Source organism: Heterocephalus glaber, unplaced genomic scaffold (genome assembly GCF_053883595.1).
Source record: "Heterocephalus glaber isolate CG9 unplaced genomic scaffold, H.glaber_assembly_v1.0 deba00001613, whole genome shotgun sequence".
NCBI lineage: Eukaryota > Metazoa > Chordata > Mammalia > Rodentia > Bathyergidae > Heterocephalus > Heterocephalus glaber.
In genome coordinates this window covers 13,603,147-13,624,283 of record NW_028258384.1, presented here as the reverse complement: position 1 = coordinate 13,624,283, position 21,137 = coordinate 13,603,147, and the positions used below count along the sequence as shown (strand labels likewise).

The following is a 21,137-nucleotide window of genomic DNA, read 5'->3' as shown; positions in this document are numbered from 1 at the left end:
TAAAGATTATAAAAATTCACTTTAATTTTCAAAATTGAATGTGTTATGGCTATTAATATTGACCAAGGAGCTACTTACAGCAAACAAAGAAAATTGTATACTAATGTCCCACATAAGGAAACCTCAGTGAAAAATTAGGCAATTAAGGGGGGTCTATTGAAGTTCAGTTCTGAGAGGGTACTCTGTAAGTTTACAAATAAAAAGATTCTATTACTATTTCATCTGCTCTTTATAGTTATAAATAGAAAGAGACTTATATGTTATTTGCCTAATTTCTGTTAATATTACCCAAAACTCTACAAAATTTTAAGGCAAAACTGATTACTGAATTGCAGTAGATTTATCTAATTGATTAACTACAAACTGAAGAAGCTCCCACCTTCATGCACTCTTCTCCATTGAATAATAATATGGTCTTGTTAAATATCCTAGCTATCTCACTATGAGAGATTTCACATATATGGACTGATAATGATATGAGTGAGAGCAATGAATGAGTAGTTGAGATTCATATGTCTTAGTTCCCACTAGCAGTAGCAAGCAAATCAAATTCTGGTGGATTTTTATTTCCATAATTGCAAAACTAAGATGAATCACATCTTTCCAAACTACCACATAGGAATAATCCTTCTAGAGGTTATTTTTATTAAGAATGACAAAAAATCACCATCTTCTCTATATATGTCAATTATTCCTTTTTTTCCCCTACCAATTCAATTTTAGGGTATGAATTGCTCACTCTACAAATGAGAAGCATCTTGGCACAGGACTGCCACACATTCATGCAACAGCAATAATATTTTAAAGTTGTTAAAGGTAGAAATAAAATGGTGATATATAATTACAACCTTCTGAAAAATGTTTTTTGTTTTCTTTATTAAAATACAAGTGTGGAGGTGAAAAAATGAAAAAGTTTTAATCAAAAACTATTCCTTATGTAGTTTCTGAGGTACTGTATATGCAGGTGAAAGGTAGGATTGGGTGAATCCTAGACTTAATATTTATGTAAAGAAATAGGGCAAAAGATAATTGGTCAGGTAGCTATATGATTTAGATTAAACAAATTTTTCTAGATTGCATTAAAAGGCCTGTTAATTAAACAATTACTCTGTAAACTTAAAGTGCTGACTAGCAGATCAGTCTATCTTGCCTTGGAGTTTTCATTGCCTTATCATTAAAATTTCATCTATCATGTAAGGGAGATAGAGTTGGAATTGTAAGCCTTAAATATGTATGTTAGATTTAATGTTATCATCATAATTAGTTCCATTACAAATAATTCTGTTAACTTACAAGTAAATGGTTCAATGTACTTTGTGACAACTATACCCTAAATGATCAAATAATGTAAGGTCTTGACATTGGCCTAAGAAAGAATTAGAATCATAATATGTACTATAGTGTGATAGATACTTTACATAAAAAGGGGTGATAGACTAGGAGGTACCACCAATCAAGATAAAAGTTCTGTGGATGATAAAGAAAGTAGAGACAAATTTTCCCTGGGGATGAAAATAAAAAGACTCAATTTATCTAATGAGCCCTGGAGGGGGAAAAAATCTGCTCTTTTAGGGAAAAATGCTAGAACCTTCTATGCAAGGTACATCCTTCTCGCACTCTATGATGGCAATTACAGTAATGTTTCTCTGGGTAGTAAAAGGTTTCTACTTTCAAATCAAGCATTTAAAAGACTATTTGTTTTTGTAAAAAGACCTACTTTTTATATCCCCTTTACCAGCTGACTTGTTACATGTCTACTTTACAAGAGAATGTTTCCACTTTAAAATAGAAACATTTAGATTGACTTGTATATTTTCCACAACTAGAAAAGATGTCAAAGGAGACAAATTAATGGTTGATGAGGGTAGGGCAGGAAGCAATTTGCTGTAACTCTAAAGTATAATAGAGAACATGCTGTGGTGAAGTTTAGTATAAAAGTCTATTAGAGAAATTCTATCTGCTGTCCTTTTTTCTATTATTACACCACATTCAAGGCAAAAAAATGTATAAGATTTAGCTCTTCCCGTATGTATTCTGGTCCTACCATTACTTTCCTAACTATTCTTCCAATTTCTATATCCTCAATCCTATCATAAGAATAATTGCATTTTACTAAATATTGACATGGCATCTTAAGTTCTTTGGAAAAATGTTTTAGGTTAGCGAATGATCAGCAAATAGAAGAGATAACAGAAAAGTCTCAAAGAGTCCTCAGGGGTCAAAGAAAGCTAAACACTGTTCAAGTTAATTTTGAGAATATAAGAATATAGAATTTATTATCAAAATATGGTGAATAAACTTTACATTTTAAAAAATTTATTACAGTAAAAGACATATTGCCATTAATCCCCCTCAAAATACTTCCACTTGAGTCTATCATAATTTTCACATCATTCTTCACACTTTCTGAAGGAGTTCTGGAAGTCCTCTCTCATGAATGTCTTTAATTAACATGTTATGGCTTACTCAGTGTCTTTAACTGATTGAAACTTTACCTTTCATGGTCAATTTTACTTTGGGGAAGAGTCAGAAGTCTCACAGTGCCAGATTCAGTAAAAAGGTAGATGAGAACACATTGTAATATTTTATTTAACAAGGCTATCTTTCTATTGGATGGCACTTGGCAGGTGCATTTACCATATGTTTTTATACATTTTTATCACACCTTTCATACAGACATTAATGATGTCTGTTCAAAGAAAGAGGCAGTATTTTTAAGAGGGATACAGTAATAAATTTTTAATCTTTAAACATTCACTATATGTTTGGATCACCCCTTGTACATGCCCAAGTATATTTCACATTAAAATACGTTGTTGCTGTTCTTTTTTTTTTTGGTACCAGGGATCGAACTCAGGACCTTGCGTTTGCGAGGCAGGTGGTGGAATCACTGAGCTAAATCCCTGGCCTCAAATTAAAATATGTAGTTGAATATTCATATTATAATTATAAAATATATATCATGAAATATAATTTAATTAAATTATTTAAAATATTTTATTTTATATAAAGAAGTTTAATTATATCTGCTTATAATATATAATTACAATGTTATGATGTAAAATACAATTTTACTATACAGAACATAAAATTGTATCAGCTGCTTTTGCAGTCAAATGGCACTTTAGTCACTTTGCGTTTAATTTTCATTGGTATCTTTACCAAGAAATGTATGAGTAAGATCATGAATTTCTATCACTGAGCTGTCAGTATGTACTCAGAATAACCTTCTATAGATTTTTAACTGAGCAAAAATGGCTCAGAGGGAAAAAAAAGAAAGTTGAATGTGTTTACTTTTACATGAAATTTAATTTTACTTTGGCATGTAGGAGTTTTTGTTTGTTTGTTTGTTGGTTGGTTGGTTTTTTTTTTTGTGGTACCAGGGATGGAAATCAGGACCTTGTGTTTGGGAGGCAGACGCATCGCCACTGAACTAAATCCCTGGCCTGTAGGCTGGTTTTAATAGCTACTTCTACTGTGTTAGTAGAAGAAAGCAGGAAAAACATTTACACTTCTATCATGCTTTTAGCAAAGTATCAGAAGAAAATATATTCTAGTGTTAAATTATTCCATCTTTATCAAACATGTAGGCAAAAAAGCAATTGTACAAATTATTCGCAGGTACTGATATTCCACTTGGAAAAAGCATTTCTTAGTTTTTTGTTTTTTTTCTTTTTTTAACCCAAATAACCCAGCAGCAGTGTATTTCTGTGCACCTGAACTTCGTGTTTCCTCCAGTAAGCATTTTTATTGTTTTATTTTATGACTAGAAAGTTTATGAATGCTGTTTACTTTCAAAAATTTTGGAGCTTCATATTTTGTGTTTTTTACCTGTGATTATTAAAATGATGATGTCCATTTTCAAAAATTTAAGAAAAAAGCACTCTCAACTGTACCCAGAGCCCCTAACAATAAAATATAGTCATGCAAAAGTTAACTAAGGTGTAAATCTGAAAAAGGAGAAGTCTCTCTGCTATCATAAAATGATGTTATTTTCTGTTCAGCAGTTCATGTTACTTCTGTTCATGCTAATTAATTAAAGGAGCTGTTGCAGTAATGTGCACACAGGGAATCTGTGAAACTGAAACAGCTTTTAAGTCTTGAAGTGAAGTTAAGTCAATCTGGGCACAGGCTATCAAATCTAATGAAATCACTTGTCAGTGCTAAGCTTGCAAAAACTGTGAAGTTTGACTAGGGAGTAAAAGGATTATAATTAGATTTCCAATAGGATAATAACTAAATGGCAGAATGCAGTAAAGAGAAAATATTACTTTGTTAGATAATGGTACTGCTATTTCATTTAGTTTTTATCAGCTCACTTGTAGGTGTGCTAATTTAGTTTGCTTTTATCAGCAAAAATGCCCTACACAATGGCACTTGAATGTCATTTGCTAAAATCATTGATCTGAAGATGTACTTAATGAAACCTGGTATGTTACTGTATGTGAAGTAGAGATTGGTTGATAAGATAGTTGATGTGCTGTCTTTCAAGTCCCCATCTGAGTTACAGGAAACTGAATGGGACAATAGTTGTGTATATACCCCACTTAAAACTTCACCTCTGGAGATAGTGGACATAGACATCAGATTGATCATATATTCATTCTGAGGCTATCTGGAAACCTGCAGGAAGTGTTGCCATGGTAGACTGCTAAAATATAAGAGGTACAGATATCTTTTTTATTGGAAGGTGGTCTATTGATCATATCTTGTCTGTCAGACGACGTTGAAGGCATATGAGAAATGAAATAATTAAGCTGATTAGATTTAATATATCCTGATGTATGAGTAATTTGCACTAAAGTTTATGTGGATATTATGACAAATAAAACAGGAAATAATTTTATAGCTTCCAAGGAGAACCACTCAACATTTTTTCCAAGTCTCTTTTACATTCTCATAAGGAGATGTCATAAATGAACTAATTGAATTAAAAGGTGATGTGGTAGGTTAATGATAGATTTCTACCCACAGAGCTGTTGACAAGAGGAAGAGAAAGGACTTAAAAGATACAGGATTTTTTTGCTATGATGGATATAAGTTTTGAAAATAGCTTTGTATTATCATGGTTGAACTGACCCTCAAAAGGATGGTAGAAAATAATCTTTCACGTTCAAAAATTGGGTTCGTGAAGGAAGTAGAGAAGATGAAAACAGTACCAAGATACATCCCCCCAAAGGAAAATAAAAAATTATAACATGCAAAATTATTAGCAAGAAAGGAAAAATAATGGCTAAGCTTGCATTTCATGGTTTTTAAGCATTATATTTTTCTAAAGGCCATAGGTAAATATATAAAGAATGAGAAAGTAGAGACATTTATAGCTAAATGGATGCACATTGAGGCCATACTCTTAAGTGAAATAAGTAGGACACTCATGTGTAAATACCAAATAGTTTCTCTGGTGTGAGAATCTGAAAGCATAAATAAGGATTAAAATAAATAATTGATAATGTGAAATAGGAAGAAAAGGTGCAAAGGGATAGGGGAAGTGGGAGGGTTAGGGGAAAGGAAGGAAGAGAAAGGAAAAATTATGAGAAAAGGAAAAAATGGAAACAAAGTCTTTGTAAATAGTGAAGGGTGGAGGGGTGAAGGGAGGGCAGGGGAATGGGGATAAAATAAGAACCAATATACATCATGTACAGGTACAAGTATCCAATGATAAGTGTAATTGTATTATATACCTAAAATGTACCAGTAAAAGAATTGAAGGAAAAAAATATATATAATAACCCAATTCTAAGCATTTCAAATAATATGGAAATTAAATATGGCATATTTTAGCTAACAATTGGACCTGACTGATTTGAACTATTTTTAAAATTAGTTTTCATAATATTTCTAGCCATATATTCTCCTGGATACCAAAACAAATAAGATTTGCTCAAAATTGCCTCTTTTTATATTAATGTATGATTCTACTGTGATTTTAATATAAGGCACTCACTCCAGTTTTCCAAAAATAATAATTTTCCAAAAATAAAATAATAATGGGTGCTTCATCATTTACAGTGCTCAAGTGCTGTGGTAAGAGAGGAGAGAATGTATGCTTTTCCATTTTTATCAAATTTATAATGAATGCTATTTGATGTAATTTAAGAAGGAGATATACATTATAGAATTAGTAACCCACTATATTTTATTTCACATGATGATATTAATGATAAATATTAGACAATTGGATTTTTAATTTGAAAAAAACTGTAAAAAGTCCATTCCATGCTTCAAAATGTGTTTCCTGTTAATCATTAAATGTTTTCTTATAAAAATAAATAAATAAATATATGTAAAAAAAAGAGCTATTCAAAAAAATAAAAAAACAAAGTAGGGGTGAAATCATGTGCAATACTCTTTAAAGACTGTGTTCATAATTGTGTGTCATTGATTTAGAAAGGATGAAATAAGTGCTTCAGGTTATTCATCCCCATCATGGCTCTAGTGTATGAAGGTAACCTCAAATATCAGGCCTACAACTAGTGGAACTTTCTGAATGAATTTAGCTTTGGTAAATCAATTGGGCAAACACTGAATTCCATTTGAATTGGCTTTGCTAACATAGACATAGCCTTTAAATTGAGGAAAGAAAGCAAAGAGGGGATACGAAATGGTACAGTTTCACTGAATGTCTGTGCTTGCTTTCACATTTAACACAGTTAATGCATTAGTTAAGTCTGTTCAGCTACAGTAGAATCAGTCATTACCAGAAGATCCATGAGCTCTGACACTCATGGCTTTGTAAAGACTTTCAAAACTAAGTAAATAGGAATTTACAAATTTCCTGAAGGAGCTACATAAAATTATGACTTCCAGAAAAATCAAATATATCTTTTGGTCACACCTAGTTATGGTTCCTTCACATAGATCCAGTCATCCCCCAGCAAAAAAGTATCAATTAATTAAACCTCTAGCAAGCAACAGATTGATGGTTGTCTTTAACAAAGCTAAGAAATAACTTTCTTGTAGAAATGTCTTTTTTATTGCAATGAGGCTTTATTTTACAATAAATAAAATATATATAGAATCTACATACATGTGTAAAGTGCTGGAAAACTCCATTAGTATTAAATTGAAAATATTCAATTGGTCAAATTCAATTCTTACTTTAAGTGTTTTTGAACTCCATTAAGACTCTATATGGATGTGTTTCATCTGTTTTGCTACTACTGCATATTTTTAAATATTTTAAAGGCTTTAAGTATTTATGAGAATCATGTATATTATGAATTACATGTCATGCTTTCATTTTCACATTTAAGTTGTTTCTAAAATTAGCATCAAAATTTAAACATTTACAAAAAATATCTGCAACACTTTTTTCTGTTCTTTTTGTTTGTTTGTTTTGTTTTGTTTTTAAGACAGGGTCTCGCTTTGTAGCTCAGGTTGGCCTTGAACTCACTTTGTAGCCCAGGCTGGCCTTGAGCTAGCAGTAATTCTCCTGCCTCAGCCTCCCCAGTGCTGGGATTATAGGCCTGCACCACCAAGCTCAGCTAGAACCCTTTTACAATATTGAAAGGTTATGATTATAGTGAAGTTTTAAAAAGAATATATTGTACCCTTCTGAAAGGAACATTACATTTGCATTTGTACATTTTAGAACATATGATAACATATGAATGCATATCCTCTTAACAGCTAAACTCACAAGAAATTTATTCACAATATGTGTTGAAATTACTAGTCCTTATGTATATGTATGGTCACTGGATTTTCAAAGTCCAATTAAATATAAGTTTTTATGAAATAAATAGGACACAGATGTGTAAATACCGAACAGTTTCTCTAGTCTGAGAAACTGAAAGTGTAATTAAGGATTACAATGATTAAAATGAATAATTCATCATTTGAAATAGGAAGAAAATATCCAAAGGGGTAGGGGTGGTGGGAGGGGAAGGGGTAAGGAAAGAAGGGAAAGGAAAAATTATGAGAAAAGAAAAAAATGGAAACGAAGTCTATGTAAATAGGGAAGGGTGGAGGGGGTGAAGGGTGCACAGGTAATGGGGAAAAAATAAGAACCAAGATACATCATGTACAGGTGCAAGCACTCAATGATAAATGTAAATGTATTGTATACCTAAAATGTACCGATAAAAAAATTTAAGGAACAAAAAACACTGCAAATTGCTTTCTATTTCACAGAGTAAGAATAAACTTCCTTATTATATATATATATATATATATATATATATATATTTTTTTTTTTTTTTGCTTGTTTGTTTGTTTTTACCGGGATTGAACCCACGTCCTTGTGCTTGAGAGGCAGGCGGCAGAACCACTGAGCTAAATCCCCAGCCCTATTCTATTTATATTAAGAACACCAACAAAGAAGATAAACCTGACTGTACCACAGGGGTAACATTGTAAGTATTTGTAGGAAGAAGTATGCTATTTACCATACCTTGCATAGCAGCACTATCATGGGGAGTCACATTGTTTTCTATTTCAATATCTGGAATTCCAGTATCTGAAAGAATTGACATTTAAGATTAAGATCTCTAACTTTATTTAAAAGGAAAACTTCAGTAGTCAAAACATTGATCCTTCAATAATGCCTGACCTTTGGTATCATTTGTTTTACTTTTGTGTATGCCTGTTTGTTTTTAATGGTACTGGGTAAGATTATAAACTATAGCTAAATTCTAAAGTTAATTTTATATTTGCAGGTATATAGTAAATACTTCTTTATTGTTTCATTTCCTAATGTTTAGTTTTAGGAAATTAATCTAAAATTATCAGGTTAACATGCCCTGACTGTAGAACAAGAAAAAGAAAATAGGACACACATATGTAAATACTGAATGGTTTCTCTAGTGTGAGAAACTGAAAGTGTAAATAAGGATTAAAATGATTAAAACAAATAATTGATAATTTGAAATAGGAAGAAAAGGTCCAAAGAGGTAGGGGTGGTGAGAGAGAAAGGGGAAAGGTAAGAAGGGAAAGGAAAAATTATTGGAAAAGAAAAAAAAATGGAAACGAAGTCTATGTAAATAGAGAAGTGTGGAGGGGGTGAGAGCACACAGGTAATGGGGAAAAAATAAGAACCAAGATACATTATGTACAGGTACAAGCACCCAATGATAAATGTAAATGTATTGTATACCTAAAATGTACCAAACAAAGAATTTAAGAAAAAAAGAAAGAATTCAATTGATTAAATAGAAGTGTCCCACCCTTATGGTATATTTTCTATTTGTAAGATGTGATAGATGGTGATATATTTATGGTGAGCTCAACTTAAGACCAAAATGCATGGTCATATTTGTGATTTTTATGCAATAGTGACTCTAGTAGCAAATGTTTTACTATTTTGCTCTTCAAATAAATGACAAAACTTAGAAATTATGACATAAAACATTTCTGTGAAATCAGTATGAAGATTTCTTAAAGAATTAAAATTAAAATTTCCATTTGACTTTGCTATTCCTCTTGTGAATATCATCCTAAAACAGCCAAAGACATTATATTACCTTGATTCATATATACCAATGTTTATAGTGACAAAATTCATAATAGCCAAATCCTAGAGGTAGCCTGTATGTCCATCAACAGATGAATGGATAAAAAAAAATGTGGTATCTATACACAATGAAATACTACTAGGGTAAAAAGGACAAATTTGAGACATTTGTAGAAAAATGGACATATTTGGAAATATAATGCTATGTGAAATAAATCAGACACACAAGCTTAAATACCATATGGTATCTCTCATTTGGGTAAGTAAGGCAAAGTCTAAATGAAGAGCAAAATATAGAAAAAGAGACCTGCAAGTGAGAAAGGGTCTAAGACACCGAGGGCAGGGGTGAGAAGAAGGAGAAGTAAAAAGATTTGAGATGTGTCATGTACAGCAAATCCCCATAATTGAATGTAAACATCATATGTCATAAACTGAACTAAAATAACAATAATAATGAAAATGGGGAAAGGGGAATCTAGAGATGGAGAAATAGAGATGAGTGGGGATGGGAAAGAGTACAAAAAAGAATCAGATATGTTATGTACATGTACCTACTCCCTAAGATGAATGTAAAATTCATGTATTGCAAACATGTACTAAAAAAATAAAAATTTTTAAAAGATTCTGTATGTTTGTACAGATGTGTGTACTTACTTGAACATTTACGTCATATTGTGTTTGAATGAGATGAAACACAATTATTAGGTGGTTTCAGAATTTAAAATGAAACAAAAATATTTAGATTTAAGAGATTTCATTATTTAAGCATCTTTTCTCACAGAATTTTCAGAGATTTTCTTAAAACACTCTTTTTAAACCAGATGTTCCTTAAAGACCTCAACATTGATGCAGCGTGTATTAAAGGAACCAGCATCCTATAGCTAATCAAAATTGAACTCGCTAAACATCATCTCATCTAACATGAATGGACCTAAAGGGCTTACATTTCAGTTGAAGGGAAGAAATCAGTGCTATTGCTTTTATTGTAAAAGTCAGCAGGATTTCTGGTTATTCCTACACCTTTTTTATCTCCCAGAATAGAGACTGTTTTGACCCATTTAATTCATGATTTAAAGCACTTGGACACAAATGGATTTTTTAATTATTCCCAAGCAAACTCTTTTTCCTTCCATCTTCTTCCTTGTCTTCCTCCCTTCCTTCTTCCCTCCCTTCCTCTCTCCCTCCCTATCTTCCTTCCTTCCTTCTTCCTCCTGCCCTTCTTCCTTGTCTTTCTCTTTTTCTTTTTCTCTGTTTCTCTCTCTTTCTCTCTCTTCCTACTTTGATTGAAGTTTTGTTTTTTTTACCTTGACTGTGAAAGTCCATAACACATATTACCTTTCAACATCCTCAGGCCACTATCACTAGTAGTAGTTTGCTTAAGTGCCTGCTCCACTTGCTCCCGGCGCTTTGATTCAAATTCTAAGGCTTCCTGAAGTTTTCTCTTGGCTTTCTTCTCCTTCTTCAGGCGCTTTTGCATGGTAGCTGAAATGTGGAAAGGTAGTTTGCAAAGTCTTAGTCAGTATAATAGATTTTCCATTTTTGATGGATTATAAACCATAGAAAAGGTATAAAGAACAGAGAGAGAGATATAAACATGCCAGTTGACATACGATTAACCTCTTATTGTTCTAACTCTTATTTGGCTCATGCAAATAAATGTAATGTTTACTCTAGATCAATCAAACAACAAACTGTTATATTTTTACAGCTACAGTATACATGATTTGAAATCCACATACATTGGTATAGCAGTAACATTTCATTCAGAGAATTGTTTTCTATTTTGACTCACATGTACTTAATGATAGTATTAAATATTTTATAATTATTTTAAGAAAGTTATTCATATTATTGATTGGGTTATTGCTATTCATATTTCAAAATACAAAAATGTATCCTGACAATGTCAGTAGGGTTACATAATATGGTCTTTAAAACTGAAAGTGATAAGTGTTTATTTCATAGAAATGTAAACAGTTTCAAAGACAAATATCTACTTTTAAAAATATGCCCTCTCTCTCTCCATACACACAATATATATACACTTGAAAGAGAAGAATTTTTAAAAATTATTATATAATCAAGTCATAAATGTGCAACCACAATTGTGTTTCTTTGATAAAGGAAAAGGGAATGGGCTAAAGAACAAGTGTACCTCAATTTTCAAGATTTTATGCCACAACAAGAAACTTTAACTGGCTCAGTGCATGATAATTTCAAAACTCTGAAATCTTAAATTTATGATAGATTTTCAGTAGGATCGTTGAGTTTCAGCAATATATTGGTTCCTAGCAAAGTTCTAAGAAGATGGATGTTTTTCTTCAGTCAGATTTTTAAAAGTTCAGATATTGATATTATGGCAACAGAAAAACACTTAAAGAATATTAACCAAAATAATTATGTGATATTTAAAAATGCTAAATTCATTAATACATAATTTAAATAATTTAAATGAGCTATGTTGCTATTTTGAATCTCAGTTATATTTGTTTCATAATTCAATATCTTTTCTTACGTTACCTACAGCAGCTTGAGGAGAATCACTCAAGTAAATTGCTGTGGAATTGGAATAAAAATTCAGAAGCGTAAGGTAATAACACACTTCTGGAGACAAAGACAATGAAAAAATATAGTTTCTATTATTTTTGATGAATGATTGCTAAATAAGATAGATGAAATTATTTTAACATTGTAATTGTATTCATACCATTATTCAAATGCATCATAAACAAATTATTTAAATCAAAATTCTATATGAATTGAAATTATTGACAGCAGTGTTTTTGATAAGAAAAGTAATTTACTTTCAGTAAGATTGAGTTCAAAAATATTCTATATGTTGAATCAGTTCAAATTTATTATTTCATACATTTTAAACAAAGATACAACATACTACTTTTAAAACTATTATCTAAAAATAATAATAATTAGTTTCTTCAGAACCTACTATATAGTGAACATTTTGCTGAGAGTATAACACATTTAAGTCTTACAACCCTGAAAATAAAGCACTATCATCTCCATTTTAAAGAAGAAACTGTGTTCTTGAGAGGTCAAGAAATATACCCAAGGTCACATAACTACATAAGTAGTTATTGCAAAGCTTAGGGACAGAATTTGTTTGAGGACCAGAAGAGGCAATCCCTAGTGTTTGCTGTAGCTCTATCATTATTTTATAATTTTAAATGTTTAATATGTGAAGAATGTTACTATATATCATTGTGCATATATATGTGAGATTAATTCAAGAAACATTCTTGCCATCAACAAAAAAGGAACTAGGTAGGATTATTATTATTATTATTATTATTATTATTATTATTATTATTTAGTGTGGAACATTTATTTTCTTCCTTCCTTCATTCCTTTTCTCTATTTTTCTTTCTTTTCTTTTTTCGGTACTGGGGAGTGAACTTAGGGCCTTCATAATGAGTTATATTCCCAATTCTTTAATTTTCCCTTGTATTTTAAATTTTGAGACAAGGTCTCATTATGTCACAAACTTGATAGGCTGGGCTGGAATTCACACTCTTCCTACTTCGGTCTCACAGAATTCCTGGATTACAGATGTGCACAACCATGCCCAGACAGCATTATTTTATTTGACTGAAACAAAAAAAAGCAATAGGGATTCTTTTATATATAACTTTATATATAGTGATTCTACTTTTATATTTTATTAATAGTATTGATGATAATTTTAGTTATAATAATGACTATTAATAATAATGGTAATAAGAATGATAATGGTAGTAGTGATGTCACCTCTTTATTGTAACAAATGTTAAATTTATGAAATCCAAATGACATTTCCATATAGATGAAAACAGATACAATATTATATCTATTATATTTAGGAATTTTTTTTCCAGTACCGGGAATTGAACTCAGGACCTTGTGCTTGCCAGGAAGGCACAGCACCACTGAGCTAAGTCCCCAGCCCTTATCTTTTAAAGACTTTTTAATGACTTTTTAAAGGTCATTACATATGATAATTTTAAATGTGGACAAAAAGGACATATAAAATGTTACTAAACGGAAATCTGGATGAATACAATCCTAAAAATGTGAAACTGACTGTACTATATGTAGTAAACCTTTATAAGTCAATTTAAAGATCTTATTATAATATGATTTGAGTTTTTTCAGAATAAAAATACCCCATATAAGAAATATTATTTATGACTTTAATTATATTATATTTTACAAACTGAATATCAAAAATATACTAATTTTTTCAAACTTCAAAAAGACAATTTAGCCTTTGCTTTTCAGTATTTAAGAAATCTGAGTCGCGTGAAAGACCCCGAATCACCTCGCTGCAGACAAGCAGGTATGCCCACACCCTACCAAGGTCCCCAGTTGCCGGAACACACGCTGAATCAGCTTGCTGCAGACAGGCAGGTCTGTGCACACCCTACCGAGGTCCTGAGTCACTTGGAAGACGCCGAATCACCCCGCTGCAGACAGGCAGCCACCCGATTCCACACTACAAAGATGCAGAGGACACCAGACCACCAGAGCAAGGTACTGAGTTCTACTGTCCCCGGCCCAGAGGTAGGGGCTTCTGAGCCATCGTCCCACTGCTCCTGGTCCAGAGGAAGGGCCTTCGTGGTCACCATCCCTCCCACTGCTCCCAGCCCAGAGGAAAGGGCTTTTGGGCCACCTTCTGTCCAGCTGCTCCTGGCCCAGAGGAAGGGGCTTCTGAGCCACCATCCCACTGCTCCTGGTCCAGAGGAAGGGGTTTCTGAGTCACCATCTCTCCAGCTGCTCCCAGCCCACAGCAAAGGGTTTTTGGGTCACCATCCCTACCACTGCTCGTGGACCCTGTCCCACCTCACCCAGCTCAGAGGAGGTAATCCATGCAGGCACTAACAGCCCCCTGGCAAAGTCGAAATGATAAAACATGTAAATAAGTCTCAAAACCATACTTCCAGATCACCTACAGCAACACCAAAGGGAAATGAGATGGAACACTCTGATACTCAACCACCTGGACCCTCTGAACTGGCAACAAAAGGGGATCTGGAAAAAAATGAAATCAGAAATAATTTCTCAGATAATAGGAGAAATTGTGCCCCTAGTGCAAGACATGATTGATAAATCTAGAGAGGAGCTCAGGAACATGATGGAATCCCAACATAAGAAACAAACGGAATCCATAAAACAGATGCAAATAGATTTCCAGGAGATGAAAATCTCCACTGAAAGTCTACACAGCAGAATGAGCCAATGTGAGAACAGAATTTCAGATATAGAAGATAAGATTGCAATTAATGACCAGGAAAAGAAAAATTGCTTGAAAATTATAAGAGAACATGAGAAATCAATCCAGCAGCTGCTAGATGATTCAAAGAAGAATAACATAAGACTGATTGGGCTCAATGAAGAAACAGGAGAGAGTGCAGATGACATAAAAAATCTCTTCACAGAAATAATGGCAGAAAACGTCACAAGCAGGGGAAAGGAGCTTGACATACACATAAGTAAGGCATATAGGACACCAAATAGCCTTGATCAAAAAAAATCTACACATAGGCATATAATTGTTAAGATTCCAGAAACACAACAGAAGAATAAAGTTCTCCAAGCAGTCAGAGAAAAGAAACAAATCACATACAAAGGAAAGCCCATCAGAATCACAGCAGACTTCTCAACACAAACCATTAAGGCAAGAAGAGCTTGGAGTGACATATTCCAAGCCCTAAAAGAAAACAGCCTCCAACCCAGATTGATGTACCCTGCAAAACTGTCTTTCAAAATGGATGGAGAAATAAGAAACTTTCATGACAAAGAACACCTTAGGAACTTCGTGAATACCAAACCAGCACTCCAAAGAATTTTACACAATAGCCTAGGAACAGACATTGAGGATCACAACCCCATGAAGCAAAGCAGAATGAACCCATCCGGAATGAGAAGAAATTAAATGTAAAGGGGGAGAACCCAACAAAAAGAAAAAGTCATGGCAATGACAAGTCAATACATTTCAGTTATAACCATCAATGTTAATGGTCTCAATTCACCAATCAAAAGAAATAGACTGGCAGAATGGGTCAAGAAGCAAAATCCAAGAATATGCTGCATACAAGAAACACACTTCATTCAAAAGGAAACTCATAGACTGAAAGTTAAAGGGGAGAAAACAATACTGCATGTGACAGGAACCCGAAAAAAAGCAGGAGTAGTTATCCTCTTGGCAGATCAAGTAGATTTCAAACCAACACTGATTAAGAGAGACAAAGAAGGACATTACATCTTTGTAAAGGGAAGAATCCAAGAGGAAGAGATGACAATCATAAATATCTATACACCAAACACTAGTGCACCCAACTATATAAAACAAATACTAACAGACATGAAAAGTCACATATGCACTAATAGCATTGTAGTGGGGGACCTCAACACCCCATTGTCGTAAATAGATAGATCAACTAGACTAAAAATAAGTAATGAAATACTAAAACTCAATCAAACTCTTGAACAAATGAACTTAACATATGTTTACAGAGACTTCCACCCCACAAAATCAGAATACATATTCTTCTCAGCTGCATATGGGTCATTCTCAAAAATAGACCACATACTCACACATAGAACATGTTTAAGTAAGTGCAAAGGAATTGAAGTTGTCCCCTGTATATTATCAGACCATAGTGTTATGAAATCGGAGATCCATAGCAAAAGAAAGTGGAAAATTTTCATAAACACATGGAAATTGAAGAATACACTTCTGAATAACCAATGGGTCACAGAGGAAATTAAAGAAGAAATCAGACAGTTCCTTCAATTAAATGACAATGACAATACAACATATCGGAATTTATGGGACACGATGAAAGCTGTCTTATGAGGGAAATTCATAGCAGTGAATACGCATATTAGGAAAACAGAATGAGCCCAATTAAACAACCTGATGCTGAACCTCAAGCTTCTAGAAAAAGAAGAGCAGGACAACCCCAAAGCTCATAAAAGGGAGGAAATTATAAAGATCAGAGGAGAAATCAATGCGATGGAGACTAAGAGAATGATACAAAAAATCAATGAAGCCAAGAGTTGGTTCTTTGAAAGAATCAACAAAATTGACAAACCTTTAGCCAACGTTGTCAGAAATAGGAAAGAAAAGGCCCAAATCCATGCAATTAAGAATGAAAAGGGGGAAATTACAACAGACCCATCAGAAATCCAGAGGATCATCAATACTTAATTCCAGAACCTATACGCCAATAAGATGGACAACACAGAAGAAATGCACAGATTCCTAGATACATATGAATTACCAAAGTTGAATGAAAAAGACCTAAAAATTCTGAACAACCCAATATCAACCAATGAAATTGAAAATGTAATTAAAAACTTATCAACTAAGAAAAGCCCGGGCCATGATGGCTTCACTGCTGAATTCTACAAGACATTTAGAGAGGAACTGCTGAGACTACTGTTTAAACTCTTCAATGAAATTGAAAGGGAAGCAATACTCCCAAATTCCTTCCTGGAAGCAAGCATCACCTTGATCCCCAAAGCAGAGAAAGACCCAACTGAAAAAGAGAACTATAGGCCAATCTCACAAATGAACATAGATGCAAAAATTCTTAATAAGATACTGGTAAGTAGAATGCAGAAGATCATCAAGAAGATCATACACCCTGATCAAGTGGGATTCATCCCAGGGATGCAAGGATGGTTCAATATATGAAAATCAATTAATGTAATACACTATATCAATAGAGCCAAGGACAAAAACCATATGATTATCTCCATAGATGCAGAAAAACCATTTGACAAAATCCACCATGCATTTAGGATAAAAACCCTACAAACAATTGGAATAGATGGTCTCTACCGCAAACTGATAGAAGCCATCTATGAAAAACCAACAGCCAATATCATACTAAATAGTCAAAAACTGAAATCCTTCACACTAAAATCAGGAACAAGACAAGGATGTCCACTATCACCACTCTTGTTCAATGTAGTTCTGGAAACATTAGCCACGGCAATTAGACAAGAGAAAGAAATAAAAGGAATAAAGATAGGAATTGAAGAAGTCAAATTGTCATTATTTGCAGATGACATGATACTCTATATAGAAGACCCCAAGAACTCCACCAAAAGTCTTCTAGACTTAATAACCAAATTCAGTCAAGTAGCTGGTTACAATGTCAGCACACAAAAATCAATAGCTTTCCTCTACACCAATGACAGACTCACTGAGAGAGAAATAGGACAAATAATTCCTTTCACAATAGCATCCAAAAAACTGAAATATCTAGGAATCATCTTAACAAAAGAAATCAAAGACCTCTTCTCTGAAAACTGTAACACTCTGAAAAGAGAGATTGAAGATGATATCAGAAAATGGACAGACATCCCCTGCTCCTGGGTAGGAAGGATTAATATAGTGAAAATGGCCATACTTCCAAAACTGCTATATAGATTTAATGCAATTCCCTTTGAGATCCCAGCAGCATACTTCATAGACATCGAGAAAACAATCCAAAAATTCATTTGGAGCAAGAAGAGACCCAGAATAACAAAAGCAATTCTAGGAAACAGAGACATGGCATGCACGAACTATCACAATCCCCAACATGCAACTATACTACAAAGCTACTGTGATAAAAACAGCATTGTACTGGCAAAGAAACAGACCTGAGGACCAGTGGAACAGATTAGAAGATGCAGAAACAACTCCAGACACCCTCAGCCATCTCATCTTTGACAAAGGAGCCAAACATCCTCACTGGAGGAAAGATAGCCTCTTTCATAAATGGTGCTGGAAAAATTGGGCTTCAACTTGCCAAAGATTAAAACTAGACCTGTATCTCTCAACATGCACTAAACTGAAATCAAAATGGATTAAAGATCTAAATATTAAAATAGAAACTCTGAACTAGTTGGAACAGAGGTTAGGTAGAACCGTTGAAGACATCGGTGTAGGAAAAGATTTTATGAACAAAACCTCAGTTGCCCATGAACTAGCACAATCAACAAATGGGATCTCTTCTTACTAAAAAGCTTCTGCACAGCAAGAGAAACCACCAGCAGTGTGAAGAGACAACCCACCATGTGGGAAAAAATCTTCACCTGCTCTTCCTCAGACAAAGGTCTACTATCTCGAATCTATAAAGAACTTGAAAAGATCAGACCTCCCAAATTTAAAGACCCAATCCAAAAATGGGCATCTGAAATGAACAGACATTTCTCAGACAAAGAAGTAGAAATAGCAAATAAATACATGAAAAAATGTTCAACATCACTGGTCATTCAAGAGATGCAAATGAAAACAACACTGAGATTCCACTTCACTCCAGAAAGAATGGCTGCTATCATGAAATCAACCAATAACAAATGGTGGCGGGGCTGTGGGGAAAGAGGAACCCTGCTCCACTGCTGGTGGGAGTGTAGACTGGTGCAAGCACTGTGGAAATCAGTATGGAGATACCTCAAAGAACTAGGACTGGAAGTCCCATTTGACCCTGCTATTCCACTGCTGGGGATCTTCCCCAAGGAATTAAAAGAATCATACCACAGGGATATATGTGCACCCATGTTCACAGCAGCACAGTTTGTAATAGCTAAACCTTGGAAACAGCCCAAATGCCCATCAACTGGAGACTGGATCAAGAAAATGTGGGGTTTTTTTTATAAAATGGAGTACTACTCAGCCATAAAAAATGAGAAATTAGAGACATTTATAGCTAAGTGGATGCACATTTAGTCAATACTCTTAAGTGAAATAAATAGGACACACATGTGTAAATACCGAATAGTTTCTCTGGTGTGAAAAACTGAAAGTGTAAATAAGGACTAAATGTATAATAGGTAATATGAAATAGGAAGAAAAGGGGCAAAGGGGAAGGAAGTGGGAGGGCTAGAGGAAAGGATAGAAGGGAATGGGATTAATATGAGAAAATGGAAAAATAGGCACAAAATCTTTGTAAATAGGGAGGACTGGAGGGGTTAAAGGGAGGGCTGGGCAAGGGTGCAAAATAAGAACCAAGAGAGACTATGTAAAGGTGCAAATTTCCAATGATGAATGTCATTATGTTGTATACCTAAAATGTACCAATGATTAGAATGAATAATCGATAATGTAAAATAGGAAGAAAAGGTCCAAAGGGGTAGGGGTAGTGGGAGGGCAGGGGAAAGGAAAGAAGGGAAAGGAAAAATGATGAGAAATGGAAAAAATGGAAATAAAGTCTTTGTAAATAGGGAAGGGTGGAGGGGGTGAAGGGAGGGCTAGGAATGGGGAAAAAATAAGAACCAAGATGCATTATGTAAAGGTACAATTCCCAATGAGAAATGTAATGGTGTTGTATACCTACAATGTACCAATAAAAGAATTTAATACAAAAAAAAAAAAAAAAGAAATCTGGTAAGTTGAGGAAAACTGATTTCATTCTGTTTAAATGCAATGATTGAAATTCTATTTTGCATCAAAGCAATGATTTCTAGGCCTTAAGGAAAATAGTATTTTTTCAATCCCTTAAAAGAAATTTTAGAGTACAATATGCTACTATGAATTAAAATAAAGTTACTGTATTAGATTTTACTCAGCTAGTATCATCCTTACTTGTTCAATGTGTTATACAGATTGTCTACTTATGTTTTCTCTCCCTTTCTTTGCCTCTCCTTCCCACTTTTGTACTCTTTACTTGCTTTAGGCTTTGCAATCCTTACATAGAAGAGTAAGCAGGGAAGGAAAAGAAGCTGAACTCAACTGTTATATTTTCTGTTGTTGCTGTTTAGTATTTTATGGTAAATATAGGGAACATGTGGGAATTTTTACAAATTTGAAATTTTGAATTTATTATGGTTTGGATATAAATTAATTTCACTTATACATTACTGTACATAATCAAGTACCCCCATGGTTGGAAAAATTATTTTATTTGTGAACAATACAGTATTTCTCCTCTATTTTCTCTACTTTAATTAGTTTTCATCATAACTGATTGGAAGACAGCAATCTACTTATATGTAGTTTTCTTGCATCTAGTCTTATACTTCTCTAATTAATCTCCAATATCAAAGTGATCAATCTAATTGAAATCATACCACATCATCCTCTTACTCAACTTCTAATACTTCTAATTTCCTATAGGATAAAATACAAGGTACTCTTCTACACAATTAAAAATGTTCTTCATAATTTAACTTCTACCTTCATCTTTCTGCTCCATCTAACACCACTCACTCCATAAAATTTAAAACTATTATAATAACAACTTGCATGTAGGCTCCCCTATTTGACATTTCTTGTCTCCATGCCTATACTGATTCCACTGTATAGAATGGTCAAATTACTCTGGTACTTGAATAACATGTTTTAGCCTGTTGATCTTTTAAAACTCAGATAAAGGTGTCAGCATCAGGATGTATTCCTCTACTCTTTCACCATCACAAGCAAAGCTAACTAACTTTCTCTGTATAACTATACAGGTTCTGCATTTTGCCACTTTATTTTTAAGTTAACTGTTTTTTCCTAATCCTCAAAACTGTAAGTTCCCCAAGGATCTGGACTGAGTTTTATTCACTTTATCATCCCAGAATCTGGCATTATGCCTAGCAAAGAGTAAGCATTGCATATATAATGAATTGTGACATTATTTTTATCCAGGTGAATTTTATGAAATTATGAGAAAACTATAAATATTTATATTTCCAAATTTGCAACAAA

The 21,137-nt window shown here is 33.4% G+C and overlaps 1 protein-coding gene across 1 annotated transcript in view; it reads right to left on the bottom strand.

The window, feature by feature from the left end:
* Positions 1–8,300: 8,300 nt before the first annotated feature.
* The window catches only part of Dach2 (dachshund family transcription factor 2), a 764,989-nt gene continuing 752,152 nt past the window's right edge, over positions 8,301–21,137 (bottom strand). Inside the window, exons 10-11 of the mRNA XM_087196571.1 lie at positions 10,790–10,936; positions 8,301–8,461 (exon numbers count right to left, since the gene is read on the bottom strand). Of these exons, the coding sequence (XP_087052697.1) occupies positions 8,301–8,461; positions 10,790–10,936 (308 nt within the window). The remainder of the gene's footprint in view (positions 8,462–10,789; positions 10,937–21,137) is intronic.